This window comes from Megalops cyprinoides, chromosome 17 (genome assembly GCF_013368585.1).
Source record: "Megalops cyprinoides isolate fMegCyp1 chromosome 17, fMegCyp1.pri, whole genome shotgun sequence".
Lineage (NCBI taxonomy): Eukaryota > Metazoa > Chordata > Actinopteri > Elopiformes > Megalopidae > Megalops > Megalops cyprinoides.
In genome coordinates this window covers 20,918,563-20,943,427 of record NC_050599.1, presented here as the reverse complement: position 1 = coordinate 20,943,427, position 24,865 = coordinate 20,918,563, and the positions used below count along the sequence as shown (strand labels likewise).

The 24,865-nt window shown below is 44.9% G+C and overlaps 1 protein-coding gene across 4 annotated transcripts in view; it reads right to left on the bottom strand.

Annotated features, from left to right (window-relative positions):
* Positions 1-266: 266 nt before the first annotated feature.
* The window catches only part of LOC118792087 (estrogen-related receptor gamma), a 152,817-nt gene continuing 128,218 nt past the window's right edge, over positions 267-24,865 (bottom strand). For 3 of the 4 annotated variants that reach the window (XM_036549793.1, XM_036549794.1, XM_036549791.1), the window contains 4 exons: positions 24,077-24,187; positions 22,115-22,297; positions 4,607-4,876; positions 267-609 (listed from right to left, as the gene is read on the bottom strand). In XM_036549793.1, the coding sequence (XP_036405686.1) occupies positions 365-609; positions 4,607-4,876; positions 22,115-22,297; positions 24,077-24,187 (809 nt within the window). In that variant the 3' untranslated portion in view covers positions 267-364. The remainder of the gene's footprint in view (positions 610-4,606; positions 4,877-22,114; positions 22,298-24,076; positions 24,188-24,865) is intronic. The other variant, XM_036549792.1, reaches the window with a different exon arrangement.

The following is a 24,865-nucleotide window of genomic DNA, read 5'->3' as shown; positions in this document are numbered from 1 at the left end:
AAAAGCATCGGAAACCTAGAAGTGAGGAGTCGAAAAGCTGGTTCGCAGTCTCGCTGCTAAATGATCAGTGCAGTCTCAACGTTTCTCGATAATGATGGCGATTTATCATCGTTATACATATAATTGTCATGGGTGGTTATGAATGCCGTTACTGTTATCGGTATAATTTCTCTTTATGATTTCGAATAGCTTAAAGACAAAGTTCCCTCTGGTGGCGGGAGAGTGTCAGTGGCTTCCCCCCCACTGGAAGGGGAGGTGGGGTGCGGGGGTGGGGGGCGGAGCGAGGGGGTCAGATCCTCCCACTCTCACGGTCGAGGAGGAGGAGGAGGCGTGGCGCGGGGAGGAGGGACGGGGGCAGGTGGAGTCACACCTTGGCCTCCAGCAGCTCCAGAAAGAGTTTGTGCATGGGCACCTTGCCGTCCTGCTTGATGCTGTAGAAGTGCTGCACGGCCTTGGTGGAGGTCTGCCGGAGGAGCGGCAGGGTCATGATCAGCTTGCCCGCCCGGCGCGGGTCCTCCGCGTGCTGCCCCGCCTCGTAGTCCTGCAGGGCCTCGTGCAGCACGTCCTGCAGCTTCTGCACCGCCTCCACATCCTCTATGTGCATGGAGTCTGCAAGGGGGCAGGACAAGAGAAACTAAGAGGCTTTTTACTTGCTCTCCGTACCCCTGAAGAAATAAATGATTTACTAAGTCTACAGCCACTGAGCAGTTTACACAGCCGTTACATAACTCTTAATTACCGTGATGCTGAGTGAAGTGGGAGTGGAAACAATGAATATGGAAATGACAGTTTTGTGTGTGTGTGTGTGAACTGTGCTTCTAAAGACCTGCCACACCTGACACCGTCCTTTGTTACGTTTTCCTCAGGTTCATGTAGCATGTGAGACTCTCTACAGTAAAAATGAATCTGTGAATAACTCCACTTGTCAAAACACCATCTGCTTCAGCAATGGCCCAAGGGCAGGGGACTATAATTTGTAGAGCATAGAGCTTTCATAATTGACATGATGAGCATTCTGCGAGCGGTGAGGGTCCATTTTGGAAGAGACCAGTGCAGAAGGTCTTTTGAGACATGAACTGAAAGACTGAGGGATTGGGATAAATTAGAAATAAAGTGTAAAAATCATCTTTTTGTATCCCGAGTTAATCTTTTAGAGTGAATACTGAAAACAAATAATGTGCAAATATGTTAAAAGTGGCATGTAAACAATACCAACTTGAACAAACAAGCTCAACATGTTTCAACATTAAATTGATCAAATCTGCAAGAATTCATTCTTACACCATCGGCCACAAATGTTACTAAAACAATCCTAGAAAGCATGACAGGAATTTGCATTAATTTTCTCATTCTTGAGTAACAAAAATTGCTTATGCACTGTATAAATAGCGAAGCTCTCCTGTGTCTGCTTACACATGTTTCAGTTCCAGGCCAAGAAGAAGATCATAGCCAATGTATGTTTAAATGTATGACACAAAGTATACTGCAGTAGTCATTCAGCAGTCATAAAGATGACCTGACATTGGAGAATCTCAGAGGAACGAGAACTTTGCTGTTTCTTCATGTGAGGATCGCACTGCCAACACTCCTCGCAGTCGGTCTCACCACTGGAAATGGAACCAAAGCACCCCGGGAAACCATTTCAACGTCTGCACGCGAACACGCCATTTCCACCAAAGCGAATGTGCTGTAACGCGTAATGTTTTCGCACAGAAATGAGTCGGGGTGACTACTGGTGTGTTCACTTTCTGAATGGGAGTGAATCACACAGGGAGCGACTTCGCCGAAGCAAAGCCAAGACAAAGACGTGGAAAAAAAAGGGGGGAAAATATCTGCCTGCTTGCAGTCCTGGTGGCTGATTGACTTTGACAGTGTGTTATCTGCTAATTACAGCTAGATGTAGCAATCGCCTCAAGGAGGACATCCCTCTGAATGTGCATGCAAAATAATTAACAAGGGAAGGAAAAAGGCTCTGTACTCCCAGAGCGGAGTATGACAAACCACTTGGTAATGACATCATATACGGAAACCAATAAAGACACTCCATGTATGATATATAACACAGTACCATATAACTTAAGTTTACTCCCCATGCTACAAATAAATCTCAGTATACAAAGCCAGATTAAACGTACCAAGGGATTCTAGATGTTTTGGAAAATTTAGATTTTGGTAATATGTAGTTTTTCTACAGATTCTACAGATTTTTCTATTTTCTACAGATTGAAAATGGGATGAAAACCACCCCAAGATGATTGTTTTCTCCAGTCTACCCAGTGATATCCAAATTCACCATCATCTGGATAACCAATGGTACAGCATTGTAAAATGTGCCTTTAAAAGCACCATAACCAATTCCACACATAAATAACAATAAAATACCTAGAGTGCTTTAGATAGGGTTGTCACATCTCACAGGCACAGACTGCTGGTATTAATTACTTATAGTGCGTGTTCCTGTAACCCACAACATATCTGGGGTTACTGTCATCAGTGCCAAGGATTAGTACTCTGAGTATTAATTAATGACACTGCCCTTCAAAGAGCTGTCTTTTATTGTTTTACTTTTTATTGTCTCCTGCTCCTGTTGAGTCCAGCCTACGTCGTCCTTATTCTCTTATTCACGACTGGAACAAAACAGATTTTTTTTGTCATGCAACCCATTTCTTTCAGGCCTACGGCATCTGCTTTTTTCTTTTAACCTAAGTCTCTCCACGTCTCCACCTCTCCGGGCCGCGGCGGGTTCTCGGCGGAGGGCTTTGAGCTCCAGCGATGTGTGTTTGTGGATCGCGTTATGCGGAGGGAGCTGCTGAAACACACCCTGGAGAAACGCAATCTGTGACACGACGTGGAGGAGACAGAGCCCAGAGGGGGGGGAAAAGAATTAGGAAATCGCATGGGGGGTGGGGAGGGGGGGGGCTTTGCTCCTTTAGTGCTGCATTCTCACGAGAGTGTTTATTCTAAAGCGGTTCCTCCTCCTTAGGCTAGTTGGGTTGCCACAATCTTCGCTCTTTTTCACACAGTGCATTCAAGGAATATCTCTGTTCAAAAGTGAACGCTTTTCTTTTAATCATCTTTAGAAAACACACAACCGCGGAACCGCCGTAATCCCACAAGACATTAAGTAACTTCTTCAGTATGCAAATGACGTGTTTATATTGGTGTAGCTCTTTGATGAAATGTTGTAACTCGGGTTTTTAGCAATGTACTGCAGGAACGTAGCGAGTGGTAATCATTTTAAACACTGCTGATTACGTCCTTCTGTTTAAACGTGCTGAGGGAAACAGAAGAATAATACTCCAAGGTGCCCTTTGAGAAAATGTTTTAGAAATAGAAATTAAGAGCCAAACTTAAACTCAAGTGAGAAAGATTAAGAGGAGGAAGAGATGGCAGAGACAGACCGGCCTGCTGTGCAGTGAACGTGCTGCCTAAAACCCATTGCTTCATGTGCCTTAAGGGCAGAGGGGGGAGAAATAAATACAAGCATCCATACATGGACATCATAACGTTTATTCCAAAACCTTGTCCCTTCCCTTGGTCTGGGAGGAGTTGGATTGATGGGGGGAGATAAACCGTTAATTACAAAATCAATTAAAAAACGGCACTTTTCAGGAGTCACATGCTCCGGCTCTCAGGGGTGCAGTCTGGGCGCGGGGGCCCGCCTCGGCCGGGCTTGCCAAATAGAGAGCCGTGATCCACAAGCAAGCAAAAGCAATCTGGTTTTTCATTTTTCAGCGTGGCTGAGCCCAGCCTGAGATTGATCGCCACATATGGCCCCAGAAAACAAACTGTCAATACCTTCAGCGCTGTAGAATTTGAACAAATAGCCGCCCGTCCGTTCAAGCCACTCGTTGCGTCCCATTTAGCAGATTTTATTGACAGCTTCCTTCTTGTAATTAAAGGGAAAACTACTGGCCGGCAACCAAGATAAAGTTCAAAGATGCGGTCAACACAAAAGGGCCAGTGGGTGAATGGTAATGGCGGACAGCATCAGAGACTGTTATTGATGTGCAGGCGCCTAAAGATTGGCACCTCTCTGAAAAAAGGGAGCTTTATGCAAATTCTGAGGAGATGCTTTTGGGAAGAGCAGCAGGAGGGGGATATGATGATGAAGGTTTTTGTAGAATGTTGAAAAGGAGGTGTGAGTGTAGAGGTGTGGTTTTGTTTGAATTGCACTGGTAAATATGCCCTTAGTGGCATCTGCACTTACTGTTAGACATAAGAAAAAAGACAAAATCCTTTGGTCTGACTCCTTTGTTGGCACACTAGGTGAGAGCTTTTATTGGTGATATATATGTACGTGTGTGAGGGAAATATTTTCACAATATGTTCAGGGCGTTTCTAATATTTTGGGCAGGTAAGTAAATGTTTTAAATCTCAGTTGTGAGAAGAACTGACTCAGAGGAAATTTTGTCCTGATCTGCAAGTAAATAAAGAGAAACCTATTCAGGATGACTTGCCAGAATACTTACATACATCATGTTCCTTTAAAAGGTCAGAAACTCTCAGGAGTGAGCAACACAGGAGAAGTGTGAAAAGACAGACAAAATGGCAAGATGGCGATGACGAGAGACAAGGTGCCGACAGGCCACACAAGTTTGCTAACCTGAATTAGCGAGCGCAATTGCTTTGAGGGTGACGAACTCCTCTTTCTCCAGCTTCATGCTCTTGTATTTCTTTACCAGCTGCAGGATGGCATTGTTGAGGTCCAGCAGGCCGGCCAGTTTGGACTGGTCCTCGTCCATGATGTAGTCTTCGGCGTAGACCAGCTTGTCTTCGAAGGACAGCGAGCGATACACCACGCGGAGGATTAGGATCTCCATCCATGCGCTCTGCAGTAGACTCATCTGGTCTGCCAGCGAGAGCGTGGAGAATCCTGGGAAAACATGTGCAGACAAAAAGGGCGGGGCAGAACATGGAAATGAGAACCATTACACTCACATTGCTGAGAAAATATGTCATTGTATGAATTACACAACTTTGAACCCACATCGTTACAGACAGCAGTATTTGATGCTAGATATACTAGGGCCTGTGCAGGAAAGCATTGAAATTCTGAGGGCATCAGCTGGTTCTAGTCTCACATGCACAGCTGCCTCTGAAGTGTTAGTGGGATCTCCCATCCTCTACGTAAGGTGAGGCCACAGGGCATCCCCATGGAGAGAGCTCCTTATCTCCCGCAACACACTGCCTAGATCAATTCTCCCCTCCGCTCCAGCTGAAAGACTAATTGCGATCCTTACCACGCTCTCCTTCTCCAAGTCAGACTTCTTTCAATCATATTTCATTAGTCTCTTTGCATGTCTTTAATGGGTGTATTTGTTCTGATATTGGCTCCGAGGACCATGAGACTTTCAGAGTGTTCCAAAAGCCCTGTGATCGTAACGATGCGTGGAGACAGAGGCTGGTGGAGACAGTTGCCTGTCCAATCCACCAAAGTGACCAAAGTGACTGGAGTACAGCTGAAGTCTGGGTGTGCTCCCACAGCGTCTCCGCCGCCTGCTACATATTACTTGTTAGCATATGGCACTTCTACCTGCAGACACGGAATTTCCCAGGATGACAGCTAGCGCCATAATCCGGTCAGAGGGGGGAACCGGGAGATATCTCGCAACATCTGGTGCGGCGGAGCCCCTTCTGAGAGATTCTCCTGCGCCGATTCACTTCATCTTTCTCTCCCTCTCTCTCTCCTTGACATGATCACTAATGGCAAGGAGCTCATTATGTATAGGTTTCAGGCTATTGTTTATAACAACTGCTAATTTATTATCCCAAACTGTTAACATCTCTGATCTCATTAGGAGCAGTCGAACAGCGCCGAGCAGTTGGTGCTTTTCCTGGCCTGCTGGTGAATCTCTGCAGAGTGCCAGCTGGCAAGGACATCCACTACTACTTAATAAAATCATCAAAAGGGATTAGCGGGGAATTTCTTAAGGGGGTCTTTAATGTGAGACTGCTCCATTCTCATAAGGAGAAGGGGGGGTGGGCGGTATATGACATGAGCTGGCACCGCCGAGAAAATGGCCGTCGCGCCCCATTGCCACGGAGAGCCCTGTCCCGAAGCGGCGAGAGAGGTGGATTATGAGAGGGATCAGAACGGCTGAACAGACCGGGTGTGATGCAAAATTAATGACAGGAAATTTAATGACGGGATTTTCCACACGCGTAATTCTTTATTGTTTTGGTCCTGCCTACTGGCTGGAGAAGTGCACTGAGGTTATCCAGAAAAGTGAGCACAATCTTAACACTAATACAAAACACAAAATGTGAGATTTCATAATCCAATATATGTTCACAAAAACACGCAATCAAACAAGGAAAAACAGAACTGGGAACACAGGAAATAGGTTCCCACAGGGACGTTTAGGTTTGGTTTGGAGAATTAAATAGCAAAAATGAAAGAGCCAGATGAAAGAAAGGATGAGGAAGGAGAGAGAATTGATGGGAGAGGGGTCGTCAGGATTGGGGGGGGGGTATTGTGGAGGTTGGGGCTGAGGCCGTGGAGCAGACAGATGGATGTAGCCCATTGCCTGAAGCACCTTCCTGTGACAGACCACCCCCCATCCCCCCTAACCGCAACACACCGCTGTTAGTAAATAATTAGATTTACACATTCCGCAATCTCCACACATCTCTCCGCCGAATAATTAAAAGAGGGATGATTAGTTTATTGAGTGGAAGGGGGAACTTTTTTTCCTTTTTTTTTTTTATTGAGGTCCATCGATGATTGTATCAGGAGCCCTGTGCATTTACGGTTGTCATGCGAGCGTGGGCATCCAATTTTTCTTATCTACCTGATTAAATACAAATGCTTTCTCAGGACGCATTAATTAACAGATACAAATCTACATTCTCACGGAGGGATCGATACAGGGAAGAAAGGAGGCGTCACTGTGAGTTTACTACTGATGATGGAGAAGCCGCTTCATTGACATTTAGGTTTGGGGCAAGCTCCAAGTAGCATTGCACAGCCTTTAATCTCTGTTATTTTGGAGAAGGAAAATCCAAACTATTTTAACTGTAATTGTGTTCTTGCTTCTCCTGTGCACACTTAAAATGATAAAATTAAATTACACCAGGTAATCATAACAGAAACAAAATTGGTATTTAATATTATCTATAGAAATAAGCCTGCATTTTGGTGACAAATCATAAACTTTATAAGAAATTAAACTGTAAATATCCATATCTGTATCATATGTTTAAGCTTGGAATGCATCTGGAATGCATTATTTTGTGTATAAAATGCATTGCATTAATAATCTATCCCTTGACTAGGCAGACCAAGTGATGGGTCATTCTATATATAGATTTTTTTCTCCCCTATATAAAAGTAATAGAGTTTGAGGCTAACGCAAACAAAAAATGGTTAACTTCACATTTGCCATTATTGATTTATCCGATGAGGAGTTAGGTCCACATTCACTCTAATATCATGCACTTCCCTGTCCCTGACGTTTAGTGAAAATCTTAATTTTAGCAATCTCTATAGTCATTCAGCTGAGTGGGGGGGGGGCTTTTAGGAAATGTTGAAATGCATTGCAACTCGATTGAATCTGAGCCTGAGTTGTTGTGTACAGTGCTGTTACCTGGCCGCGCGTGTCTTACAGGCCTCTGTTTATCTCTGTTTAACAGCATACTGAGATGCTCAGCGGTCCTTGTCTTTACCAGTGCATTGCAGGCCAGCGCCACAGGCTCTGCTTCCCTCACATCTTCCAGTCAACTGATGCGCTTTGCAGTCAACTTACAGAAAAGCCTAAGCAGTCAGAAGTGTGAAGGGTGCCCTCCAAAAACATATCTGACGGCTCAGTCTTCAAAAATACTCTGGGCTTTCAGGAGGAATAAGCATTCGCGTCCTGCGTGGCGTGTTTGACAGAGGAAGACTGCGGTGCAGCCATGCGGAGTTAACCCCTACAGGGCAGGACTGCTCACAGCCAAGGCCTCCCAGCGCCGGCCGATAGCTCCCCTGGCCGCAGCCGGCGCGTCTCGCAAATCCGGACTGACTGCGCGTTTACAGGGCTCCGAGCGGCCCAGGTCGGGCCTCTGCCGAGTCCTCCACGCCCCCAGGGGGCACTCTTCACTTCAGACCCTGTCTCAGTCTCACATCCAGTCCACAGGCCTTCACACTCTTCGGCGGACCCCTCCTACGCTTTGAGGTTGTGTGGTGGAAGGCCGCAAATAGCAAGCGGGACTTGACCGCGAGCACCGGGTGCATGTCTGACACGTTTCCCGCGACTTCTGAAACCCTTCCAAACACCTCGCGGGTATTTTCACACACTGGCTGAAGCAGAAGTGATACCGTTTACCGCAACTGGAACCCACATCGCCTTTTAGCTTCAAACTTGGATTCAAGACGAAGGAGAAAAGCCGTGTAATGTGTAACACCACACAGCACTTTGAAGTCAAGCATGGCGATGCAGAGAGGAGAAACAGCCCTACAAATATGGCGTGAGGTTTGAGGTCGGTGGCGGGTGTCGCGGTGACACTCCTGTGACTTCAGCGCACCGTCACAGAGCTACCTCCTGCTACACCACACTACCTGACACTGACGAAGAAGGGAGACAGTCTCCTAGGGAACAGAGTGTACTTTGTGCGTCTACGGATACCTGCAGCTCCACACTGATACATTATGTGGTGACCTAATTAGAAGAGTCTGGCTTTGTAGAGTCTGCTTTACAATGAGAACACCATTCCGCCAGGGATGCACATAAACTACTGCGCACATTAAATGATAAAAACCAGTCAAGTAGAAGATACTCAAGTTCTCCCTTGAGTTCCTCATGTTGAAGAAAAAGTTACCAAGCATGTCTTGTGTTTGGCAAATAACTCATAAATGGCAAAAGTATTTTTTATTTCTAATAATTATTGTTGTTTTATATGAACAATCTTGTGTTTTTTGTTTAAAATCTAATAAAACAACACATGTCACTGTGTGCCTAAAAATTGTTTTCACAACGACAACTTGCTTCACAAAAGTATTTACATTAAAAGATCACATATCAGCGAATAACACAGATTCAGAGGAAGGCAGGCTGGGATGAAGGGGCCAGCCAAATCCTAGCTTCATCACGATCTCTATTCATTTCCAATTTCAGCTCAACAAGATCCCCCCATCTCATCTCGCTGTTCAAGTCAACTTTAATCAGCACCATAATGCATATTTCCCCCGAGGTAATAAAACACAACAAATATGAACAGCTACTTTGCATTAGACAACAAGGAAAAAACAGTAACCCTTGCTATCTGCCCCTTCTTCCTGGAAAGGGTCATGTGATGTAGAGACAGGGAAAGCGATGACACCTAACACCAGACAGATGGAGTGCACCTCTGCTTTTGTCACCAGCCGCCTTTTATCTCCGCCAAACAAGGGTGGAAAAATCGCAGTCATAGATCGCGCCTGTGAGAGCCGGGGGGGGGGGGGGGGTGGGCGTTTGCACTGAAAGCACTGCGGCAGTCTGTACACTGGTTATCAGCTAAGCAAATATTCACCTGTCAGAGCGGAGCACCCTGGTGTACGGGAACCACTCTGATTCTGTACAACAAAGCGTAACAGTGTTTAAGAGAGGCTATGGCCTACTGCACTCGATAAAAGGGACTATGTGTTACAGACAGCAGATCTTAGGAGGACTGGATAAGTTCTCTCTATCACTCTCTCTCTCTCTCTCTCCCTCTCTCGCTTGCATTTCATTCTTATTATTCTCTTATTCTCATATTGTTATGTTATGTTTCTGTCTGATTAACAGAAAAAAACTAGCCTCTGGTTACATTGCATTATTGTCATTTAGCAGATGCTCTTCTCCAGAGCAACTTACATACGTTGCAGTTTTTACATGTCGTTCATTTATATAGCTAGATATTTACTGAGGCAATTCTGGGGTAAGTACCGTGCCCAGGGGTACAGCAGCAGTGCCCCTGCAGGGAATCGAACTGGCAGCCTTTCGTTTATGAGTTTATCTTTTCCCCGATGCTACACTGCTTGTGGAGTGAACTAAGGTGGTCATTGCTGACGTAGAAAGACTAGTTTTCTAAGGCCACCGCCCTCTGACTCGCGTGTTGAGAGAGAACTGCAGAGGCATCAGGCTGGCTCTCGCCGTGCAAGTTTGTTTTTGAAAACTGCGATTTTTTTCCCCCTTCCTTAGCGGATCTTCCAAGGTGCTCCTGGGAAACGCTGCGCGGCATCGTCAATTAATCACAATGTCTGTGGGAGCCGTTTGATTCTGATGCACCTAATTAACAATCGGCAGACTCTTAATTGCATACATTAGCGGCGATTCGTAGTGGAGATTAATTCTAAATATACCCCGGCAGCTGGTTAAGATGCCAGAGATTACTGTACGGGACTGTACTTTTCCACTTAATTAGGTACCAAAATTAAGCCTCAACACGCATTCCGCTGTAGCACGGGACGGGGCAGGGCTAGGTGCTGCACGGACACATTAAAGCCGTTTGTACACAAAAGTACGAATACCTAACCATCTCCCTTCGGTCATTTTCGCCACTTCCATCATGCTCAGGGGTGTGCGAGACTGACGCTGGACCCCGCGACAGAGAAAGATTTGCCCGTCCTCTCTCACCGCCGCGCGCAGAAGCAGGCCCTTTTTTAGATGCTTTTTTTCTGCTGATGTTTGCAGGAATGACACGGGTTTCGCGAAATTCCTATTAGGGGAATTAGTGTTGTGTACACAGGGAGCGGGGAGCTTCCAGGCGCGGGGCGACAGCCTCCTTTGATGCGCCGCCGCCTCCTCGGGGGGCTCTCTCTCCGAGCGGAGAGAAGTCGTCGGCAATTCCTCAGAGGACCACCAAACAGACTCTGTAAAAGAGGCTGTAATTCTTCCACTAGACAGATGGGTTTTGGGTTATACTTACGGGCGGGCGTTAATTTATTATGCTGCAGTTTAAGCAGACAGCGTTCTCTCTGATCTTTTTATCTAAAAATAAAAACTGCACGTATATGAGGTCTTATTAGCACACAACAGAACATTTTAAAGGAAATCCTGTATGAAATCAATTACAGCACACACACACACACACACACAAATGTGCGTGTGTAATGCTTGTGATATATATGTCACACTATCACTTGTAGCCATGCCAATACTTTTGAAGTGTGAGGACAGATATTATTTCTGCCCACCACAAAGTCTGTCTTTTTTTGCTCTATTCTGGTTGTCCAACATTTAAACAATTGCAGTCAGAGCAAGAACAATACAGCTGTTTTGCCCTGCATGCCCATTGGCTGAGCAGGGATCCTTTAAATCATTGATGGGCACAGATAAACAATAGTGTCCTGAACATCCTGTGTTAATCCTGTGAATCAAGCTCATTAGCTGTTCATCGCTCAAGTCAAAATAAGTCAGTCCTAGGCTTCCCACATTATCTGCCCTCAATGTATCATTAAAGCTTTGAACATGTATCTTCAGACTTTTGATATGATCAATGTGCTGAAATTAAATGATACTATTTCATGAAAATTAAATGATAAAAAAGACAATATGAAATTACTGAAAGTTGGTGACCTCTTTTATTTTAAAGTCAATCTTTCATTAAAGGTTTATTGGTAGGAATATGCAGCTAGCTGGGAGTTAGCAGTTAACCATAAAAATTTATATTTAAATTAGGATTAGGGACAGATTAGTGGAATTTCTACCCATACACATCTTAAATTCAATTTACAATGAGATAATACCTGTGATGGAAATATTTAATTCTGATGATAACATCTATGATTTCTAACACGATAACAGATCATGTGCATTTCACTGTATGTACTTGCTGTGGTAAATACGTGCAGGGAAATATAAAATATGAGAAAAGGAAGGACTTGGTTATTTTATAGAGGGTTCATTTTCCAAAATGAACAAAAATCCTCAAATTCTGAAAAGCAACTATGGTAATTTGGTAATGGAAAGGGAGAAAGAGAGGCAGCGAGGGAGGGAGAGAGACAGTGAGAGAGAGAGAAGGAGGGAGGGAGAGGGAGAGAGATGCATGCCTGAAGACAGGACATTACCTCCATTCCACAGCAATGAGTACCTTTTAATTTCTGAAAAAGCCATGGCGGAAAGTCTTAATTAATTGTTCCGTACCGCTTCAGGGTCATTATGCAATGTAATAAAGGCCGTGTAATTATGAAATTTTACAGCCATTACTGGGGCTGATAGCTCGTATTTCATCATCAGGCGGGCCGGGCCCAGCGGCTCTCCAGCCACACGGTCTCCTTTGATGGACTACACTCAGATCCATCAGGAGCCAAACAATAACCCAGCCAGCCACCCACAGATGAAGATAAACCACAAATCCCATCCACCAATGGGGCCACGATGCCTGTGAGTGTCAGTGGAGAGTTGGATGGAGGGTGCCAAGCTCAATGAGAGACATGATGTGAACTGGTTTTGGCTACAGTGGAATAGCAACCAATGGGTGAAGCCCACCTTCATCAAAAAAAAAAGAAAAATATATAAATACACCAATTAAATAAGAGGATTGAATGGAGGAGGTAAACAATTGCTGTGTAACCTATGGTAGAATGAAGTTATATTACATTTTAATGCATAACGTAAGAATGAAGATAAATATTATTATTGTTAGTGGTAGACTTCTTTCTAATGCACCACAATACTGTGACAGATAGAATATGCTGAAGCCAAGTGTTTGAAAGCCATTAGATACACCTGGTTTGGAGGGTTGCATGCACCTGGTTTGCTGCAATGACACACCTAGTTTGTTTTGTAAGCATAACTAGACAAACATCAATAAAAAACCCCAGGTGTTTCCTGAGATAGGTATAGATATGAAACACAGATAAAGATATAAGTAAAAATGAAAGACGCTGATCCTTTGTGATTTTGATTACACTTAGAACAATGAAATTAAAAAAGTGATACTTTTTTAGAGTCTTGTGTCTAAGTGGATAAAAGGGACACTTAGCCTGATTAGTGAAATCACATCAATGTTTGCTTGAACAAGGTTCAGGATGTGAACATATTCTGAAGAATACTTCAATTTGAATCTGAATCTGAATTTGAATTTGAAAGGGGACAAAAAGACAGGGAGAAAGAGTACAAGGGTGAGAGAGGCTGAAATCTGACCCTTGTGAAGAGTTACTTAGCTCAAAGCCACATCTTAACTTCCGTAATTAAAAGAGGATTAGCTTCATTGAGTTTGTCCTCTTTAATAGTTAAAGGCCTCAAACCACTTGGCCAAGTGGCCCCAGTCTTTGAAACTAAGTACAAGTGGAAAACAGAGTGGGTGGCCATGGATTTAGAATGAACTTCAGGACTAATTATTATATATAAATATATACTTAAAAACCATTAGAATTTCAATACATGTATCCCATACCACATTTGCCTCAAATGTCTCCAGGCAGTTTGTCTGACAGAGTTCGGTGAAATCTCTTCAATAATTACTCATTTCCGCACAGCGTTAATATCGAAAACCTGCCTTTTCAGTGAAATCTGGGCGCTGACACGAATCAGATTTAATCTAACTGCCACCGCGCGCAGCTGTGGAAGTCACAACGTCGCCTCAAGTGCAAGCGCAAGGGAGGCACCCGGTTAAAATATGTTAGCCTATCATTTTATCCGTGCTCAGCAGGAGTGCTGGGATGCATCCGAGGCCCGGCAATGTCGTCCCCTCCGCGTCGATAATAATTTGCATTGCGATTAGGGCCGGTTTCAGGGCTGCACCAATCCGGCACAGCCTCCCCCCACCCTGTACCTGCCTGGGATCCCTGTTTAACCTGTAGCCCTGCCTCCCTCCTGGATCGCACGCAAGCTGTAATTCCTCTGAACAATCTGACAGCTCAAATCTAATCCCATTTCCCTGCCTGCTTGTCCCCTGATGGAAAGATGCTCCTTCTGAACTGTTATTTTGGGGCCTGCAGTAAGGGGGGGGGGGGGGGGGGGGGGGGGGGGGGGGGGGGGGGGGGGGGGGGGGGTTGATGGCCATTTCATGCTTGGCTGTGAACTTTGCATGAACCAGCAGACATAATGTAGTGTGATGACAGGCTGGTTATACCGTCCACTAAATTTGCTGTCTGGAATGAGCTGGAATGGAGTTTGGTTTGTGTAATTACGTCCATCCATCTTTATATTCCGCCGGCGTATCGCAAATTGAAAATACCGAAAACTGACTGTTCGTTCTGATATTCGATGATTACCGAAGACGCGGCCCGGTGATTCATTGGCTGCTTACCGACGCCACGCATTTGCATCTTATTAGACGGAGATTACCGGGGGCCTTCAGACTGTGGGATGTGGCCGCGCTTCCATCTGATGGATTGATTTGATCTGCAAATGTAATCAAACTAATAAGGGGGGGGAGGGAATTAGTAATGGTGCCCTGTTTTTTTTAAGCCTCTGTCCACAGACGCCACCCTTCTCCCGTCCTGGCTAACGCGGACTGACATTCCAGGCAACGCGTGCCAAGGGCCGCGTTTGTTTCCGCAAACGAGGCGGGCGTTGGCTCGAGAACGTGAGGCCTGACACGGCGCGGGCGAACACCGCCGCGGCTCCTGAGCTTTACAAAACAATGGTGTCCTTTGATGAAGCCACGCTAATAACGACGCGTCGGCGGCCGCGGATGCCGTTGGCTGTGTGCAGTCACAACAAGCGGGAAAACAAACGCAGGTGCCGGGGCCAGAGAGAGTGCAAACGTGCCTTCTGCCACCCCTGCTTCCCGCACGGCGGGTGGTGCTTGAAGAGAGGGGGGAGGAGCCTTTCCTCTATGACATCACCGCGCTAATTTAACAGGAGCTGCGGTGCTAATTAAAACACCACCCCGTCTCAGCGGGCGTGGCACTCTCTGCTTCTGTCCGCGTTCTTAATGCTGTTGCAAACAGCAGCATGGCGTTCTAGTTGTTCAAAGAGCTACAAGGGAATCTGCTAAGGGTCACTGGCAGCTGCACATTTAAGAATAACCAGGATATGGTATTTCGCATGCCCTTATACCCCTGTGCAGGGCATTAATCCCAGGCATAATGTAATGACGACGTTTGGCCATTGCAGTTTTGATAAAGGTTTCCCCTTTCATTTCTGCAGTCTCCTATGTTGCAACAGTCAATAGTGCTGGATGATTTGCAGTTTGCATTACTCAATGGTTGGAATCTTGCTAGAAACACACAAACCATAATCCCTTTTGTTTACCCAGCTATATAAACATAACTAATATTCATCAAGGCACCTCCCCTCTCCAGCGTGCAAATGCAGTGTGTTACACGGTTTGAAGATGATTACCGTGCTAAAGCTTTACAAAGCTGCATGATAATAACTGACTTTGAACACAAATCAAGGTGTATTTTGTGAGGTACTGTGATTGCATAAGCATGGATTTAGGCAATAAGCACATTTATATAACTTCAGATTGAAAGAATAATTGGAAAAAACAGGCAAATTATGTAGAAACTAAATGTAAGTGTAACAAAATAGATGGCTCTGTTATTTAAATACACAGGTTAGAATCCATGCTTGGTAACAACCATATACTGAACTGCACCTTCATGTACTTGTCAAAGCAAAATTCAACAAAAAATGCTCATGACTCCCAAACAAATGCCATTTTGTGAAAGGGAAAATTTCCAATTTATACATTATCCATCTCAAAATAATGACGTGAGATTATTTGCTATGCTTACTTTGCGCAATGGCTTTACTTTAATGGTTTTGAAACGGGACACGTATTTTTGAGCTCTGTCTTTGAGATTGCGTGTGCGTGACTGTGCGCTGAGCCGGTTGCAGCACATGCAGGGTCTCTCTGACACCGCGCATGCGGTGGGTGTCACACCGCCGCACTCGGCCTGTTCATTTCAGCCAGGGGAGGGACAGGTCCATCTCAGTGTGTGCAGGAGAGGGTGCTGGGGGGGGCTGCCGTGACGAACGCCGGGCAGACCTAAGCCGCGAGCTTGCGGGGGTGGTCTCCCCCTGTCAGTTCGCATCTCCACCTGGCTGCCTTTGAGCCGAGGGGACGGGCCTCTTTACCGCATCAGATGCTGGTAATCCCGGCCGGCGTTAAGGCACCTTTGCAAACAGTGGCATTAGGCTGCAGGGCTCCGGGTATTCTCAGAGCAAACAGGAGGAGACAGAGCGCGTGCGTGCGACGGCTCAGCCTGTCCCAGGGTGTGTAGGAGGAGAGGCAGGGATTAGGGCCTGCTGAAAAGTGCTGACTGCGTCTGTCACAGTGATGCCCAGCATTTGCACAGTCACCTGGTGGTGTTCTTTTCTAAAGCCCGCAGTCGTGACTCAGGGTTTTGAGCACAGGTCAGTGTGTGTGTATACGTGCGTGTGTGTGTATGTATGTGTGTGTGTGTGTGTGCACGTGTGTGTGTGCGCACACACATGTGAGTGTGCTTGTTGTGTACATTTTTTTTATGTGTATTTGTTTGTGCGTGTGTGTGTGCATGAATGCGTGTGTACGTGTGAAAATTTTTGTCTATGTGTATTCATTTGTCTGTGTATTCATTTTTGTGTGTGTGTGTGTGTGTGTGTGTGTGTGTGTGTGTGCACGAATATGCTGCTTCTCTGGAAAATGAATTAATATATTATTTTAAAGGTTAATTTGTGTAAATGTAATTAAAGCCCTGATGTAGGTTAAGCGGCTGGGAAGCTTTCGGTACCTAAGCTGGGAGAAAGTTGGATCAGAGAAGAGAGCGAGCCTTCTCAGATTAGGTTCAGAGTTTCTCTCCTCTACATGAGTAAGTGAGAAAGAGAGAGAGGGGGGAGGGAATGAGGGAAAGCAGGAGAACAGGACAGAAACAGCTCACTGCACCGACTGCAAAATAGCCACCACACAGGTATACACTTTATCAAATTAAATTAACATGTACTAACATGTCACTGCCTTCCATAAATCTGTAAGAGAGCTTCTGGGAATCTATACACATTGTGTCTGAATACAATAAATGTTCCCCTAGGAATAAAGTGGACTCCATCAAATGTAATGTCAAATATCCTTCCATATTGCATTAATCTACTGGTATCTGCATTTTAATGAACATTTGTGAGACTGATGACATCACCATACCACAACGAGGTGAAGCATTCAGTGAGACAGAGCATATGCAGCAGTATACTGTGCTTCAGATTATAGGGGGGGGGGGGGATATTTGCTGAACACATCAGAACCCAAAACCTCACTGAAGGTGTAGGAAGGTTTGCTAGAAGGAGCATTTTGCATCTGTGAGTTTTTGGCCTTAAGGCCATTGACCAGCAGAGGCAGGCAGCTGCTCATTTGGAAAAGGTGTGGATAGGGGGTGGGGGTGTTGGGCATAAAGAGGGTGTGGTAATGTAGCCCTGGACAAACTTTACAAAGGTGTAAGTGATGATTTACCAACAGACCGTAACTGTGTCAATACATAGTGCTCTCATTTAGGGTAGTGGTCTTTAAATTGTAAACTACCTGCTGGCAAATACTGAGCATCATTGCTGGACCAGCAGTGTGGTTCCACACAAGGCTATCCAAGGCCCAAACAAAGTCTCAGCTTCAAAAGGCCCTGGCTCTCTCAGACTGCCTCGCTGCAAGAGCGGCTTTCACAAGGGAATCCTTCCTTCAGGCGTGCTTCTTTGCCGGGATAAGAGAGCTCATCAGCACAACAGACCCCTGCTTTAGATAAATTCACCGCCTTTCCTCGGCCGAGGCTCTGATTGAGTTGTAACCCCTTCTGAGGAGGGGAGGGGACGAAAAAACAAAAAAGATAGAATAAGTAAGGAGGGGAAAACCCTGCCACAGCTGTGTATCTGTAGCCTGGAGGAAGAGGCCTCCGATTCGGCGGCCCAATTATCTTCTGCATTCCAATCGTCCCCTTCGAGCTCAGCCAACTAAGCTGCTGCGTGTGGGTCAGCCAATAAGGGCGACACCTCTATCAAACTTGGGGGGGGTGTGCGAGGTGGCCGGGGATCCTGCAACCTGACTAAGCACCTCCAGCTTCTTGTTAACGAGGTTCTGTGCGAATATTCTAATCCGACACGCAGCGCGACAATACCCCTGACCACTGAGCCGGTAATCGCCTTAGTGCAGCCCCTGAGAAAGCTGGCGGGAGTATTTGACCAGGGGGTTCACCCGCTGCCTCGCCCCCTCCCCGGCGCCACGGTCCGGTCCACGGGTGGGGGCCTGGCGAGGCGGGGCAGAATGGGCCGGGGCGTGCGCGAGCACCTTGGTATCTACATAAAAGAGATTAGAGGAGGCAGGGTTCCGTTTAACGACTCAATCGCCGCGGTGCGGCTCATGCCGCTTATCCAGGGCGCCATGGAAAATTGAAAGAGAAACACAGAGGCGAAAAGTCCTTGAGACAGGAGCAAGAATAGGAGGAACCCCAGCAATTTCTCCCCTAGTGAAAGGCAATGCCAACAGCAGGGACCCCCATTGCACTAAAACAGCTGCGTTTGGGCTCCCTGGCCCATTCCTGTCCCCCGCTTGTTCCGTAAATGAAAAGTCAAGTGGCAACGCTGTGCCTTTGTGCCTCTCTTTATTCTGATAAGAAATGTCACACTTATGCCACAGCAGCACTTCATTTATCTTTATTTAGCTAAGTAAAACACTCGTCTTTCGAATATTGATATATTAAGACTTGAAAATGAATGAAAGCAGATTAATTGATTGATAGTTACTGCAAACCATATTGTCCTCCTTTTTTCTCTCTTTTTAAAATACTTTTTTCCCCTCCTAGAGCCCGTCTCATCCCTACACACTGAGACACGCAGCTTATTATTAAAATAGAAATTACCCGCTGAATGCCTTCAATCTTGCAAATGAGATTCTTCAGTATAATCCATATTATGTAGGATGAAGGCAAATCACGTTTTCACATTCAGTTAATATCATATTTCAGCCTTCTGAATACTGTAAAATGATATTATGCATTGGGATAAGCAGGATCGCTCCTCCCTGTTTTTTGTTTGCAAAATATAAATGCAATATTATATCTGATGTTTGCTGGGAACGTATTAAAATGTGAATTATCACTAATAGACTCATACGTGTTGGGGAAAAAAAAAACTCCAGCATCCTAATCAAAGCACAGAGGCTAATTTCTCCAAGTGGTTCTTGTAATCCAGGAGAGAGCTGCAGAAATGGGGAATGGCATGGCACCGTTCAGTAGCCTGCTTGATTATCCCGAGGTCCCTGACAAGGCAAACCCCCAGTAACACTGAGTGATGTTTAAATTAGTTTACAATTTGCCTGCTCCTCGACTTGGGCCGATCTTAAGTGAGCGCGCTGAGAAATGTCAGCCGCGCTCCTAACCACCGTGACAAATTGTTGCCCGTACGCTGAACACCTGATGACTTCAAATTAGCTCCTGTGCGGGCGCCTGACAGTTTGTTACGACTGTTAACAACATAGCTGCCGTATCATGGGCGATAAATTGCTTTCGGCTCTCCGGGAGAAGTGAGCCTCATCAATTTCATTAAGAAATTACTGTACCATAGGAAGAAGGAGACACTGGTTTAAGGGGAGACAAATACGTTACGCTAACTGAGAGAGTGGTTGCTGCTGAGTGGTAAGTAGGGGGTTAGAATGGGTTGCCTGTTCCAATATATAGCAATACTGAATATCTTTTTTCTGAGTGGGGTGGGGTGGGGTGATGTCAAGCACCATGTCAATGTGCATAACATGCAACCTAACTTGATTCAGTCTCAATGGTAATTAAAGGCAGTGGTGTGTATTTCACTTGGAGAGAAACCGCACTCCTTCAGCATGAGAAGATTATGAGAGAAGATAACTGTTCACGGCACAGGCAGTTTCTTTATGATACCATACTAATTTCAGCAGCAGGACCCAGACATCTCCTCAAACAGAACAGAATGTTTTTTTTCCCCACTATTATCTGTCTCCTGCAGGGTAATCATTACTAGCCAATAACAGCTGTGAAAAATAAAGTACTTTAGATGAGAGAGGACGACAACTTCCAAGTTGCCTCATGAGAAGGATATTTTCCATTTTAATGGATTAGAATTCCACCAAACTATTTCAGACGCAGATTGAGACATCACTTAAACTCAGATTTTTGGTAAACCAAAATACTATATATTTCTATCATACTAAAAAACAAGCTGAGGAGTCTTCCCTTTTATAACATAATGACTATGAATATGTGCTGGGCTTTCCTTGAGGGCATGATGATGTATTGCAACTAAATTATTAATATAGAAACTTTGTTTCTGTATGATATTGTATATTTAATGGCAGGAAATTAAGAATACAGAATAATGTGAGATTGCCATGAAGGAAAGCACATTATTTTTGCATGTCTTTTTTCATCCTTTCATATTTCAGCCCATTTATTTATTTCATGAGATTGATTTTGAATGCTCATGAAGTGTAAAAAAAAAGGGGTATCGAGTCTGCTGAATGATGACTGAATCGTTCCGAATCCTCAGCTGACACCCGAGGACACTTGTTTTTGCAAAGCGATGCTTTTCTCACAGACATTTTTGGCTTACAGGCGGAGCGATCCGCTTCCTGCCTGGGTTACAGCCCAGGCTGTAGGAATCAAAATCAAATTACAGGCGGATCAAACCCATGCGTTGCCCAATCCGAGCGGAAACACACACAAAGCGGCGAGGCGCACTTCACGTGTACCCCCCCCCCCCCCCCCCCCCCCACACACACACACACACACACACACACCTCCACTCCCCCCACCTCCACCTGTCACAGTCACCTGTAATCCGCAGGGCAATCTGGCACAGGGGGATCAGAGGCAGCCCCCCCTACCAAGGCTTGTGCCTGAGAAGGGATTGGCACTGCCAATGGGTATAAGCCCATTACAGGCTACACGTGCCACGTACTCCCTCCTGGCGCACCCCCAAGACCACACAACAGCAGAAGATCGTGGAAAGAAAACTCAAAACTCCTATTTTTTTTCTTATTTTCTGATATTTATCCAAGGTGAAGTAATTAATGAGCTCATAGTCTTTAAAATGATCCATTCAAACTGGGCAGACCTTTACTGAAGCATGTCTGGTTTAATAGTTTGCTGAGGGTATGACTGGAAGTATTTGCATTTCACTCTGGTGGAACTGTGGATAATAGGCCCTTTGCCTTTTCCATGGTACTGCATTACTACCCAACACAGTTCATCTAAGGATGGTTAATTTTGTTTACCATAATGCAAAATCTAGGAAAAAGGGATGCGTAAAGTAAAATGCACTAAATTCATATTCAAATGATTGCATTGAGCACACTCCTACCAGCTCCTTCCACATCCCCCCAAATTGTCACAAATCTGAAACCCCTCTGTGTTGTAAGCTTCACTATTTTAACCACAACCTACTTCCAATTTGCAGGCATCCTCTTTGTCTCTTTCATTATAAAATAATCAGCTCTGCTCATGTAAAGATTTTTGGGTTAGAACCTATCGTACCGGTCAGCAAACATGGCACCCTGAAATTAAATATCCAAATGGCGTTGCTGGAAAGAGTAATGACAAATCCAAATTTGGTTTGCTGATGCTGCAGAGTGGCAGTAAGCAGCTTCACTGCAGTCCACTCTCATTCTCCCCCATTGTCCTCACTTGTGCATGACATTACTTGTAGCCTCACAGTTTAAAAGTGCACTTTCTACATTATTTATGTCAGCACAATGTTCTGTATCAAGTGACATTCAAGAAGTATACAAAATTAGTTAAATTCTCCCTCTACAGTAACAGAACAAAAAAGGTCACTTTTAAAAAGGCCACTTTCTATTTGTGTGAGTGCGACTGTGCGTGTGTGTGTTTGTGTGTGTGTGTGTGCGTGTGCGTGCATGTGCATATCTTAAAGTATGACACTCTTTACCATCTCTTTAACACAATTTAACACTTATACTTCCATTGCTAATTCACATGGCAGTTCTCCGGATGTCTGCTCTTGCAGACGGAAATTAGTTGTATTGCACTAATGCACATGAGTTTACTTCTGAAATCAATCTAGTTCGGAAGCACAAGGGTAACGACTCAGAGAAAACATGCGTGCAGACGTCTCTGTGTTCTGAAATGGGTGGTTCAGACGCTGGTCCTTCCAATCCATTACTAAGACCAAGCACACGGCTGAGATAAAGAGGAATGTCTGTTTTGACCAATCACAAGGAGCGTGATAGTCAGGTGACTGACCCTGAAGTGGTCAGCCCTGCGGAGCGGTCGTACCTGGGATGTGTTTGGCCCAGCCGATGTTGACCACCAGCTCGCGGTCGGCGAGGTCGCAGAGCGTGGTGAGGGCTTTGATGTCACTGTCGGGGACAGTGGGGTCGGGCATGGCGTAGATCTTCTCTGGCTCTGCCACCAGCAAGTGGGACACGACCTTGTTATCTGCAAAGCAGCCAGAGGGGACTGTATTTGACCACCAAGGAGAAAACAGAAAGAAACTCAAGTCACACAGCTGGGATGAATTATTACCTTGTCTTATTATTATTAAGACAACATTGACAGTGGTACAGGGCGACTGACTTGAAAAGGCTGTGTTTCAATTTTGCAGATAAAAAAATCCCAGCTGGAAACACCTTTTAGTATATGTAACTTCAGGTGTTTCTGCTTATGGATTCTTATAGTACATCTGGACTCAATATACATACTCGGTAAGCAGTCACTTGACTGACAATTCATACAGCAACTACAGTAAGTTCATTTACACAGTGCAAAAGAAATCTGCTTTCATGGGTTGAAGATTAGGGATTGTAATTATCAGGGATACACTGGATATTAAATATGGTACTAAAAAAAACCTTGGAAAAAATAATAATCACAACTGCAAACATGATGGTTTTTTTTCCAAAGTTGTTTAGTACCATATTTGCATTTGTGAAATACCAAAGTCTGGAAACCTAGTCAAACACTTAGCCCTTTAAGGAGGAAAACAGACATTATCAAGATAAAACAAAAAACCGAGGAAACACTCTGTGTGTAGTGTGTAGAGTGTGTTTTCTTTTCCCTGGAGACTGCTGCAGTTTTGCTGCAGAACCAGGCGAAACGCGGTCGGCCCCAAAGCGTGTGCGGTACCTCCACAGCTACCGGCGTACACAGCCGGATGATTAGTACATTAGAAAGCATTAACCCCCCCACCTGTTTCTTTAGCATTCAGGACCATGCGGGAGAGAAAATGCAGGGGTGCAGTGGATCAATCGGAGCAGACCTTCCCACTCCAGGGACGGGAGACCCTGCGAGCGCTATCTCTGGGTAAATCTTATTTAATGTTTCCCTAATTAGAATCAATGCAACCCAATTTCCAATCCTCCGGCCTTTGTTATGTGCAAATGATCAATCAGGAAAACAAGGCGGCGCTTCCTCTGAGCCTCCGCACTCTGAGTCTCGAGCCGGCCTGCGACTCCAAGCTGCCTCTGCAAAAAGCCTTTATTCTGTGCAAATAATAAGCACGTTAAAAAAAAAACAGCCAAATCAAAATAATGAACAGGGACTTTGGACAGAGTGAATAAGCCTTTGAAATATTATTCAGGGTAAATCAAATAATCTAAATAAAATCCACACCTTAGCATGGAATAAAAAGGATAAAACGATGGTTTATCACTTATTATCTTGATTACTCACACTTTTATCTTTTATTATTATTTCTATTATCTTTATTATGATTGCAGTGTTCGTAGTAGTGGTAGTATTGTATTACTTGTTTTTTTTGTGCCATATTCATTATATATTTCATGCTGCTTTCATAAATGAAAGCATACGGTGTTCCATGAGAGTATTTGACCATTAAGTAAAAAGGGTTTAGGGAAAAATCTGCTCAGTGCTGCACTTCTGTGTGTTTGCAGAGCAGTCAGACAGATTGGGAGCTACATATTGTTCATTCAATGATGTCTTTACCAGATTGGATTTAATCCGGATTAAGTCTCACTCCCCTCCCCAACTCCCTCCAAAACTCCCACCCCCGCCCCGTCTGTGAGGCACGAGGGGATTCTTGGAATTCTATTGAAATAATTTCTATTATGTATTATAATAATCACGAAATACATCGATTGTTCAGTGTATGGAAGCACAGACTGAGATTACTCCTAATATCGTGCAGGTTTGATTTGGAGAGCTAGGTGTGCAGAGGAGTGTCGTAGAGTGCGTTACTGAGTGCGCTGTGTGCTGGCGGCTGAGGGAGTGTGCTCTTACATGGCTTTTTGGGAGGCAGGGCCAGCTGTGGGTTCAAGTACGGGCTGTTCTCTGCGTCTATCCGGCGCTTGTACTTCTGTCTGCCTCCACGCACTCTGTCAAGGCGCACCCCTGTAGAAAAAATTAATAACACAGCAACATCAGGCATCAGATTGCTTTTCAATGCATTTCAGCAGAGTAACGGTTATAGAGCCGGGTAACAGGACAGAAGACTCTAGAGGGCCAGGTGTGCGCACAGAGATCGTTTCGTCCACACCAAGCAGAGACCAGCCTTTTGTAAATACAGCTTCTGACTGTGAGGCTTAGGCTTTCCTCAAGATGTGTTACCCAGAGTTCCACCTGACCCGTCTTAGCCTGTGCCAGCATGGTTGAATGGTAGGCAATTAAAGATGTTATAAAGTGTTTGGGGTTTGCTGTACTTTTACCTGTGTAATTACATTGTAAATACTATTAAATTAACAAGTAACTGCACTGCTAAATCTTTGTGATGAAGTACACCATGGGGAGAAAAAGTCTGTGGTTTCTGTAATGAAATGATAAAAATTTGAACTACAGCGCTCATAATAACCATTTAACAACCATACTTCGAATGCTGATCTTAATTATGAACCTGCTTCGAATTCAATGGTAACCCTCGATGCAATTACACATGTATGCCATTACATAGCAGTTAAGGAGTACTTATATAATTGCAGTGTATTTACAGTGTTCTTAGTGTGACTAAATGAATGAATCAATATGATTCAGAGGGACTCCGGTCTCACCTCTCCTCAGAGCAGAAAGCTAGGT